The sequence below is a fragment of the Rhyacophila brunnea genome, unplaced genomic scaffold (assembly GCF_057557595.1).
Source record: "Rhyacophila brunnea isolate RB1 unplaced genomic scaffold, BYU_Rbru_1.0 scaffold_19, whole genome shotgun sequence".
In the NCBI taxonomy this organism is placed as follows: Eukaryota; Metazoa; Arthropoda; class Insecta; order Trichoptera; family Rhyacophilidae; genus Rhyacophila; species Rhyacophila brunnea.
Window position 1 is genome coordinate 4,957,705 of NW_028232848.1, and position 11,735 is coordinate 4,969,439.

Sequence of the window (11,735 nt, forward strand, 5' to 3'; positions counted from 1 at the left end):
AGAATTATGGTAATTTTATAGTTGTGTGATATTAGCCAGTATCAATTAAATAAAAATTACCTTAAAATAGCATCAACAAGCCAAGATTGACATTTTGACAAAGTTTATAAAACTTAATAATATTGTTATTATGTTCAGTGTTTTACTTACCCCACTGTATAAGATTTCAGGTTTGAGCTGGGGTGCCGGAAAAGAAGAAAATCCTGCCTTTTGTTGTCTAACCACATTTGACAAAACGCGCAACATTGTGGACGCGGCGTGCTGACGAGTGCGAATAAAAATAAATGATAAAAATAATAATTTCGAACTTGATAAGTACATGTACCGGTGGTACCTATCAGAAACGTCAACAAAGCGGTGTTGCTATACTGTCAAAAATGGTTTCCTGAATTTAAAATAATATTGGTTGAACAAGACATAGTAACAACTAATAATATGAGTAAAAAGAAAACAATAAAGACTAGTCCAGTCTAGGGCTAGGCCATATTTTGGCCATTATATTGTAATATTTTATAAAAAAAATGTCCGCTTATATTCAATGTCGAAGATATTATCGCACTCGGGGAATAATAGTGGTAGAAGTCCAATTTGTCATTTTTTAGTTAAGTATGCAGAAATGTTCCTAGATATCATTTCTATACGCACAAACAGCGGCATAATTATTCTTAAAAATATAATGGTGACCTTAAAAGCAATTTTATCATTATTATATTATAAAATTTTACTTAAATTCAAACAGAAATAGTGGCACAATGATCATTGTGCCATTGTTATTGCGGATAAAATTCAAAATCAGATGACGCAAGTCTGCTAACTTCACGCTTATATAAAGTTGTGCCTCTATTCTTGCGAATGTCTTTTAAAATATATGGTCTTTATTCGAAGCACAACTCATTACAAGTCACTATCATCAGTTTTACAAAAAATTTAAGGCTTCCACTACTACCGATGCTGATAGGGTTGATAATATTCTTGATGATAATTGATTTCCTCGCTATTTTGTTTATGTATTATTGACTTTATTCTATATTTTTTTCAATGTTGTGGTTTATTAGTATAAACTATTGTTTCTTATAATTAAAATGTTTCTCCAGCTATTTTGAAATTATGCTGATGACTTACGTACCTACTAGTTTCAATAATAATTTTCAATGACAATTTTTAATTTATAATGCCGGCGCTCCATTGGCACGCAAGTCAGACGATTTACAGTCTTCGGACTTTTTTTTCGCGTGGAGCACCCCAGGTCTGCGGACTTTTTAATCCGCAGACCAGGCTCGTTGGATTTCAAACATGTTTGATATTTTACTCGCCGAGCCGCTGAAATTCGTACGTTCACCACGCTTTACCGTCACATTATTTATATCTATGCCGACGGACGACAGCGCCATCATTATTTTACTGTCATTCAAAGTGTTCGGACATCTCACATCGATAACAACAATGGTAGATCTACGAGTGCATTCGAAAAGTTTCTTGGAAGATTTTATTAGTTGTTTTAAAGACAACCCATCGTTGTGGAAGACGACCAGCCCACTATACAAGAATCGTGATGCCAAGTCCTTGGCGTATGCGGAACTTTTGGAGATTTTAATCAAGGTGGAGCCGCAGGCAAGGGTCGACGATGTTAAAAAGAAAATACAGACATTGAGGTCGGGTTACAGAAAGGAGAGAAATAAAGTAAGGACATCATATCGAAGCGGAGCCGGCACAGACGCAGTTTATCTACCCAAACTGTGGTACTATAAAAATTTGGAGTTCTTGAACGACCAAATGGAAGGTACGTAGGAATGCTTTAAAGCTATTTATTATACACGTGCAGATTATGAAATTGTCGTACCTAGCTCTGAAAGTGACATCGCATTAGATTAGCTACTATTAAGCAATTAAAACATACAGCTATGAATCATTTCTAGTCACAATAAAATTTCTTATTCTTTGCCGAGGTAGGTAATAAATAATAATAATATATAGGTACGAGGGAATGCTTTAAAGCTATTTATTATACACGTGCAGACTATGACATTGTCGTATCTCTGAAAGTGACATCGCATTAGATTAGCTACTATTAAGCAATTAAAACATACAGCTATGAATCATTTCTAGTCACAATAAAATTATTTATTCTTTGCTGAGGTAGGTAAGAAATAATAATATATAGGTACGATCATGGCGGTGGAAGCGCGGCTTATTGAGTCGTGGTCGGGTCCCAGGTTCAAATCCTGGGTCTGACAAGTACACATTGAATTTCAATTTGTGTATGAGTCAGAGTATGGACCTAATATGTTGAGCAAGTGGCTGACATCCATTTCTCGTAAAAACAAAATCTGTCAATACAAACCTCCACTCCGTGGAGGTCCATATTATGATCGGACATGGTCGAAAGAAGAAGAAAAGAAATGATCATAAAATCAAAAATCGCTCGAGTTAGGTTCCTTCAGAGACAATCAATAAATCGTCAATCATCAATCAAAATTAATGGTACAGTTTGGTTATGAAGAATACAGCGGAAAACACATTTTGAAAATACCCGATATACTGGATTACACCAATTATACCAATATCAATATTAACCGTATGAAGGAATGGGTACTTAGGGGAGAGATAATAAAAAACAATTTTGAGTATTATGTTGTATTTTAACAATTTACATTTTGTTTTACAGAATCGAGCTCAATATCCAGCATGGTGGACGATTTGGAAAACATGTCTCCTGATGAGAGTTACTCCAACTCGTTAAACAACGAAGATTGTATTGAGGTAAAACATTTTAACTAAATTGTTACATTGGTTTAATTTATCTATTGCTTATCATACTTTCTTGCCATGTGACAGCCCCGGTAGTATTAAAATATTTTTCGAAATCTCCTCGCGCTTTCTTAGCATTGGCAGTCGAGTTCCGATTAGTCGTTGCTTCCAAAGGCGCTAAGGTGTCCTGTGACCTCAGTCCGAGCTCTATTAAACCTGTCTCAGGATTTTCCCTATCAAGGTCATGAGAAGGAGTATAAGTATGTGTTGATTTGCGACGAAGAAAGTTGTGCAGCACACAGCAAGTTAATACAACTGTATTGATATTTTCAATTTTCATGTTTATTGGAGCTTGAAAAATGCGGAATCTAGCAGCTAAAATGCCAAAAACATTTTCTATAATTCGCCTGGCTCTGCATGTCCGAGAATTATATATTCTTTTACTGTGATTTAATTGCCTTTGTGAATACGGCTTTATGAAATCGTTACGTAATGCAAAGGCTTCATCGCCAATATAAACAAATGGCAGTGCATCAGAATTAGCAGTAGGTTTTTTTGGTGCAGGTATTTTTAATCTGCCTTCGTCTAAACGTTTGAAAAAATCAGATTTTCTCAGTACGCCTCCATCAGAAATACGTCCATTTGTTCCAACATCAACATAAATAAATTCATAATTAGCATTTGCAATCGCCATCAAAACAATGCTGTGGAAATGTTTGTAATTATAAAAGTGGGAGCCGGCGCCTGCAGGTGGCACGATTGCAATGTGTTTCCCATCAACTGCGCCCAGGCAATTTGGAAATTGCCATTTACTATTAAATTCTTCTGCAATCGTCTCCATTTCTTCGTGCGTATCAGGGAACTGCAACAAAAAATAATCAACATTTTATTTACAGATAGAATATTCGCCTTCAACATCCACGTTGTCGACTACTCCAAGGTCGAATCTCAATAGAGCACCAGAACCCCCATCGTTCAAACGAAAAAAATCGAATGATAGCGCCAACAAAGTGTTAGAATTAATCACCGACAAACTAAGCAAGACTGAAGATGAATTTGATGTTTTTGGCAAAATGATGGCCATGAAACTACGATCGATGTCACAGGGACAAAGATTGCTGGCCGAGAAGCTGATGCATGAAGTTGCCTTTATGGGACAAAGTGACAAAATAATGCCAGCAACTACTGTTCATACTCAACCAGTTTATCGTATATTAAGCAAAAATGTACAAAAGCCGGTATAATAAATTAATGTTTTTTGTATGAATAAATATCTTGTAAAAATATTTGTTTTTTTGTTTGTTTTTATGCCTATAAACCTTAGCTTAAGCGATACAACAAATGGTAAGTATTTGAGCTATGTTAGCAAACCTATATTATTATGTGGCCTCATTTAGAAATCAAATCCCATGCTTGCTTTTCGAAGAATATGACTAGTATTACAATACATTCAACAGGAATAATTAAGCAGCTTGCTTACAGCCTATATGGAGAGTCCTGGCTAGGTACAGCATTCTAATCGTCTATTGAATATTTAGCATGTCAACGATGGCCTTATTTGTGACTATATATATACCTATCTCAAATGCATCTTGTCTGCCATTCTTATGATGTTGCCGTCTATGATTTATATAGGTAAAACAATCCACTAAGCGTTCACTTTATAAGACCAACCAATGTCTACTTGTTAATGATATATTTGTAAATTTGCCCAACTTTATTAGATGACGTATAATATAATACACACCTTGAAATATTCTCCTTTCAAAACGTCAATGATGACTTGGCAAGTTTCGGGAATTATCTTGCCCAGAGTTTGTCTTCCAATCGCAGTTCTATAATGCAAGTCAGTGAATGTTCCGCCGGCAGCCAAAAATCGCAGGGTTGCACATAATCTATCATGAGGAGAAATAGCTTCCCTCATCATAGTATTTTTTTTTTTAATAAATGGGGAGACCAAATTATACAGTTCTGTGTATACATCCTCCGACATTCGCAAATAATTGCGGAAATCGCTCGGTTGCAAACGCAATTCTCGTATTAAATTTGTGTGGGATAATGTCGTTCGTTTCCTTATCCAATGTTTCACCCAGTATTTGTGTACCCTTTGCTTCGTTATTACATTATCTGCCACCCAATAACCCAAAAAACATAAAACGTCGGTATCATTTAACGCCATCACGATTTAACTGTCAGATATACGTATATTATCTATGCTGTCAAAGTCGACTGTTTTACTCGTCAAATTAATTATATACTCGTTTCGTTGAACGTCTGTTGGCCAGTAGCAGAACGTAGAAAAATCTGAAGACTTATTGTCGTCGGACTTTTGGCTCGCCAATGGAGCGCTGGCATAAGCGTGTCGTAAGCAATTTTGTAATAAGAAAAAAGGTTTATTTTTAATTTGTTTATAGTTATTTGGTTTAAATAAAAATGTTTACAAATTGGCTTTTATTTATATTATATTTTAACAACATCATGTTTCATAATTATATTGTTCAGAGGCACAAGTGAAAATTTTGAAAATATTTTGGCAATAACAATGGCACAAACTCGAATTTTGTCTTATATACCCTTGAAATTTAAAAAATTCAGATTTGTAACCTAATCTAATACCTAGTTTCCACATTTTGATGCAAAAATATTTTGAAATTTATAATAAACTGATTTAACACACAAACATAAAATATTCAAACTGCTCTCCTGAAAAAACAGGTTTTTCGACTTGTGCCACTATTATTCCCCGGGTGCGTTATCTTCAATCTAAATGGCATCAATTTATATGCATAAACGAAAATACAATGACAGTCGCTATAATGAAAGGAGTTTTACCTACCAATAAAACTCTTATTATTCATGTTGACTTTGAAGTCCTTGATATAGGGTTTGCTCTTCCTTCTTCGCGTGAGGTTGTATTCTACTAATTTATTTTCCTTTTTCTTGTCGTTGGTCATTCCTCCCTTTTTATTAACTGGTCACACCCGCGCGTCCCTTTTTTATGTAGGGAGTTTGGACTCCTTTGTCATTATGATATGGCTCAAGGAACCAGGTAGAAGTTACCTGGACACCTAGACTTCAAAGTCAACATGAATAATAAGAGTTTTATTGGTAGGTAAAACTCCTTTCATTATTCGAATTTGACTTTGAAGTCCTTGAGATAATGAGATACTTATCTGTTTGTTATCACCTGGTGTTCGGAATGCCAAAAATTCCTGTATGTGACAATGATTCATTGACGAGGAATAGACCATCGTGCCGTTCAATATATAGGGTTGAATAGAGAAGTTAATGGGTTCCTTTCTCCTTTTGATGGTGGTGTGTCCATCGTTCTCTGGTAGCAGTCGTGAAAAATGTCGACTCACTACGCCAGTTACGTCTCTCTAAGATATCATCTATCGGGTATTTTTACAGTTTAAGGAAGCCTCCGCTGATCGGACACTGCCTGGTGGTTCTTAGACCCCTGCTTCTAACAGTACTGACCTTATCTAATTCCATATAACAGCCCTGGTGGCTGGTTTTGGTGGTCCTCTTGAAGATATAAATAAATCCGAAATATTCCCTCCTTCCTCTCTCTTTGGGTTTGACACGCAGACGAGTTTCCGTAACCAGAATACTGGGTCGATGTTCTGACACGTGGAAGTGCTTAGCTTCTATTCCGATTGACGATGCTTGGCGGTATCTGTCTTTGCGCCAAACATTGGCCATATAAATATGTGCTCACCTTTATCCACTGATCCTTTGTCTACTATTACTGAGTAGTGTGAGATCATGAACCCTTCGTCACGATGCGAGAAGCAGCAAAGTAGCTGTCCTGCGAGACGTTTCGTATAGGTTGTACTCAGCGCTCGAAATGGAAAAGTTTACGAACCGGAGCGCTCGACAATTTTCTGAAGATATTTACATCAAATTAGGTATCAAATTGTATGTGTACTTTATAAAAGTTATGTACCTAGCCTATCTAGCTCAAACGGTCAAATTATTTTTTCCACGAGACGGAGAGATAATTTTACCGAGTTCACGAACCGGAACGGCGCTCCGGTGCGCTCCAGTCCATTTCGAGCCCTGGTTGTACTCCTATCGGTGCTGTTTTCCTAAGATGATCTACCACTCGTCTCGGTGGTTTGACGGGCTTGGATTTATGTACTGAAATTGCTTTTAACATATTGTGTTGTAGGTACTACCACGTTTCTGCTGATATCTCCAATGATCATCGGTTTGCAAAATGTGGCTATGGCTGACTTATTCACTAGGATGGTGTTGTATGACAAACCCTCCATGTTGTGCAAGTAGCCTAAGTATATGGCCAATTCAATTGGTTGAGAGGATGTATCTATAGTCTATGGTTGAGAGCTATTTTTTTTTCTAGATGCCTTTATGGATACCTCGCATTTACTATCGAGGTTTCTTAAGAACTTTGGCACGCAAACTACTCTACTTGATGCTAGTCAAATAATGAAAATTGTGCCAGCTGAGAGAATATGCCTTATTGAAAACTATTCTTCTACCCGCATCGGGTATTGCTAGGGCCTATGAAACTACCTTGCAAAAACCCTGGAAAATTCTTTGTAGCGCAAGGCGGTGGTGATTCTGATGAATATTTTGTCGTATTCATTGGGAACTGAGGACTGCGACTTGTTGTCCAGTTTTTTCCCGTGGTAAAAGAAATGTCGCATAGGACTGATATTCTGAGCATATACTTATCCTATTTTATATGATTGCAGTCACTGGATCTGAAAGGCATGAATCATCATTACATGCCACCATTTATTATTTTTATTCTTTTTATTAGGTACATCAATACAGAAATTAAAAAGTGCATCTCTTCCGGCCTCGTTTGCCATGGTCCCCGGAAGGTATCGAATGTCCGCATCTGCCATCTGTAATAAAAAGTTCAGGTTGTGCCGCTCCTTGCTAAAGATTTGACAATCTAAGAGGAAATGTAGGACGTCCTGGTCGCTTCCGTCGTCGTATGGACACTTTCCATCAGATGTTATTTTAAACCGGTGCAGTTATGCTCGCATGACTCCGTGACCTGTAAGAATCTGAGTCATCTCAAAACACAGCCCCTTATGCACCCTGACGTCTCGTGCTGCTGAAATCGAAGGTAAAAACTTTCGGGTCAACTCCCCTGGCGATGAGTTTATGTATCGTGAGTTCCATTCGTTTTTCAGCATATCTGAAATTGTAATTTTCGCGTAGCTCAGAGGAAATTTGTCATAAGCTATCGCGGTCTTAGGTTCAGAGCACCATGCCGAGCCAATTTGTTGGCTCTTTCATTTCCTTCTATCCCGGTGTGTCCCCTTATCCACTTGAAGTGCACCTCGGGGTGGCGCCGTCTCAGTATTGCGGACTCGCTGTGAATAGAAAAGACAATCGGATTAGTAGACAAGGGATCTCCAATTGCTTGGATTGAGCTTTTGGAGTCCGAATAAATACAAATATTATGCTTTTCGGTGAGCTTTCGTTGGATTGGATCTGAGCCTGCCCACTCCAGAGCGCATTGGATGGCATAGAGTTCGGCCTGCATTACCGTACAATAACTGGCAAGGCGGTACTTACGAGCCGCTGTCCACCGCCATTAATGTATGCTACAAACTCTGCACCAGTACTGTCATCAATTTTGCTCCCATCCGTGAAAATCGGCATGTTATTGCATTCGTTGCTTTCTAACTTTGTAGGATAAGAAACCACTTCAGAAAATAGTCTAGCTGGGTGTGGCAGCCTTCTATACTCCACCGGTTTTTTATAAAGCCTATCATCAGGCAAAAAACCTGCGAAGCCCTCCTCGCCCTTCTTAGCTCTGTAAGTGAGAGCGATTTGTTTTAAACGTAAATCTAGAGGCATAAGTCCTGCTAGACTGCAGGGGGGGGGGGCAAACTTTTTGGATGGAGGGCCAAATTCTAGAATTAAAAATAAGCGGCGGGCCGCAAGTAAAATACCATTTTTAGATATACACTATTTATTATGACGAAAAATAAACATTACAAAAAAAAATAATGAGAAGAATGAAACTGTTGTACATTTTTGAACATTTTTTTAAATCCAGGTGCTAATTTTGTAGTTGATATTCTCAAAACTGCATGTAAATGGGCATCGGAGATATTTGAACGTAAAGAATTTTTATTGAGGTTCATGATCGAAAATGTTTGTTCACATTTATATAGGTTGATCCAAAAATAACGAACATTTTTCTTGCATAATCTTTAAGTTGGTCGAATTTGTCTGAATTAAGGGCAATGTAAAATTTTGAGATTTCTTCACGACGATGCAAGTCTCTTAAAGCAGTGTCACAGTACAGATTAATAATCTCAAGTTGTAGCTCTGTCGGCATACTATCAATATCTTTTGAAATTGATGTTCAACATAGAAAATAGTAGTTACATAGTGTGAGACGAGACGCGAGGAAGACGTACTGAGATAATACATTTACGAATAATAATTCTTCAAATTTTAATCTATTGTCAATATTTTTTAAAAAATGATAAAAAAGTTATTCGTAATCAGAAGTACAATTAATGGTGGTGGGCCGCAAAAAAATACCAGGCGGGCCACATGCGGCCCGCGGGCCGCAGTTTGCCCCCCCCCCCCCTGTGCTAGAGCTTGCTTTGAATTTAGCGAAGCCGTGCGGTAAGCTCTGCATATTTGTATCTCTAGTGCTCACTGAACCGTATTGAGTTTTTTGCTATGTTTTTCCGTTTGGCAGCTTCATACCATGTGCTGGCCGCATACGTGATCATAGGCTCAATAGCACAAGTGTAGAGAATTCGAAGAGCTTCAGAAGATACACCCCATGTGAGTTTGGCCATTCTTGCTAGTTTGAGCGAAGTCACCGCTGCTCTTTTGCAGATGCTGTCCGCGTGCTTTGACCAATTTAGTTTGTCATCGATTACTACCGATGACCTAACCTAAACCTAAAAGTTTAAAATCCCTAGAAAAAGATAGAGGTTGCCCATTCATCAACAGCGAAGGCGGAGAAACGCGCTTCCTAGTAAAGAATAAGGCCTTCGTTTTCTCCGCGGAGAAAGACAGTTTGACCTTCCTTCCCCAGGCCTCGACGCTCTCCAACACGCTGTTAGTCATGGTTTCTAAGATCGTCGAGAACTATGTTCCACAGAACAGGGCCGCAATACGAACCTTGTATGCACCCCTTTGATGTCTCTTTGGTAGCAGATGCTCCAGCATATTCGACGAAGACTTCTCGGTCGGATAGATAGTTTTTGATGAGCTTGAAAATGTTAGCGGGACAATTTTTAGATTTCAACTGTTGAAGAAGATATGGCCACCATGCGTTGTCAAACGCGTCTTTGATATCAAGATATACCACCGCTACGAGCTGACCATCGCGGTTAGCTCCCCTGATTCTATCAATTGCTGCATAAAGCGCGTCTTCAGTACTCTTTTGAGGGGTGAAACAGTACTGGTATTCGCTGAGCAGGTATTTAGTCTGAAGTTTCCAGGAAACTCGATTAATAAATAATTTTTCGAGTACTTTGCCGAACACGGGCAGCAATCCGATGGGCCGATATGACGAGACGTTAGCGCAGTCGTCCTTTCCCGGCTTGGGAATGACCACCACTCTAGCTACCTTCCAGATTTTTGAAAATGACCAATTCGCAAGCAAGCATTATAAAGAGCGACAACCATGCTAGGAACAGTTAAGAAGGAATTGAGACAGATATCCGCCGTGAAGCTGTCGTGACCCGGAGCTTTAGCTGTATTGAACAGCCTCATTGTTCTTTCGACCTCCTCGAGAGTGAAGTTCTCGTCGTCATCTTCCTTTGAAGGAATCGAGGTGGCATTTCGGATCAATGTCTGTTGCTCCGTTTCGTTTGCAATATTGTCATCTGGAAAAAAATACGCAAGAAGAGCCTCTGCAGATTCGAGAGCCGAAGAGGTCATGCGACCGTTGATTGTCAGAGTTTCAAGCGGTTTGAACGCCTTACTTTTGAGCATTCTCTGAAGACTAGACCATACATTCTCTTTTTCCTGAGCCGAGCAATGGCTTTTCCAGCTTACTAATTTCGCTTCCGCAATCGCAGTTTCATACTTACTCTTTGCGGTTTCAAAAATCTGTCGAGTGAACAGCCGTCGAACCACGCCTGAATTGCAAAATTTTGTCCTTGCTACTCTAAAAGCCGTCTTCAGTGTTTCCAGTTTAGGACTCCACCATGGATTACCTTTTCTTTGGAATCCTTCGCCCGAAGTGCGCACCATCGTGCTCTCGCATGCCGACTCGTTCGCCAATGACCATTCTTTGACAATGTCTTCGAGCTAATGAGCGTCTGTGACGCTATCCAACCCATCTATAGTGATGCCGCGATCCTGAATCTGGGAAGTAAGTGCAAGGCCAAAATCTATCCAGTTAGCCTTGGACGTCTTAAACAAACCTGGTCGCTGTTGATTGACATTTGAACTTTTGTTTGCAGCGTAGCTATCTGCGGCCTGTAACACCTCACTCTCCATGTGCGCAGGTGCTCCGCTAAAGATTCGTGTGACAGGCCGGCGATCAATTGAGAGCTGCGTTGTGTGACGCTTTTCTTGATTAAGCAGATCTCTGGTCGCCTCAGCACGCGCCTTCGATTTGATTAGGGCGCTCTCAAGCTCGCGTTTTTCCAGCTCTGCAGCCTGACACGCGAGCCTGATTACGCCCAGACTATTCGATATCGACTCCTTCGCTGACCGACTGACATTTTTGAGGGCTTCCAGTTCTGCGGAAGCCTTCGTGACCTATGTGATGTTGGTTACCAAAAACGTAACGGCTGTCACGGTCACTATCGTCAGCGACGGAGGCGTCTTTTGAGAAGTGGAATCAATCGTTGAGCCCTCGGCAGATTTAACAGGTGATTTTTTACCCATTTTAGAACAAAATAACAAGACGTTACCTACTTTAACAAATTTATTCCAAAATAAGCAATTGGATCAAATCAATTTAGCAACGCTGCGATTTAGGGTAGGTAGGTAGACAGGCGTTACTAAGCGTGACTAAA

General features: G+C 39.3%; 2 protein-coding genes across 2 annotated transcripts in view; one reads left to right on the forward strand and one right to left on the reverse strand.

The window, feature by feature from the left end:
- Positions 1–276, reverse strand: part of Aldh (Aldehyde dehydrogenase) — a 31,053-nt gene extending 30,777 nt beyond the window's left edge. Inside the window, exon 1 of the mRNA XM_085946203.1 lies at positions 151–276. Within this exon, the coding sequence (XP_085802329.1) occupies positions 151–246 (96 nt within the window). The 5' untranslated portion in view covers positions 247–276. The remainder of the gene's footprint in view (positions 1–150) is intronic.
- A 1,114-nt stretch (positions 277–1,390) lies between these two features.
- On the forward strand, positions 1,391–4,027 carry LOC147072665 (uncharacterized). Its single transcript, XM_085945930.1, has 3 exons — positions 1,391–1,780; positions 2,666–2,760; positions 3,645–4,027. The coding sequence occupies exons 1-3, from the start codon at positions 1,444–1,446 to the stop codon at positions 3,990–3,992; spliced, it is 780 nt and encodes a 259-aa protein (XP_085802056.1). The 5' UTR covers positions 1,391–1,443; the 3' UTR covers positions 3,993–4,027.
- The last annotated feature ends 7,708 nt before the right edge of the window (positions 4,028–11,735 follow it).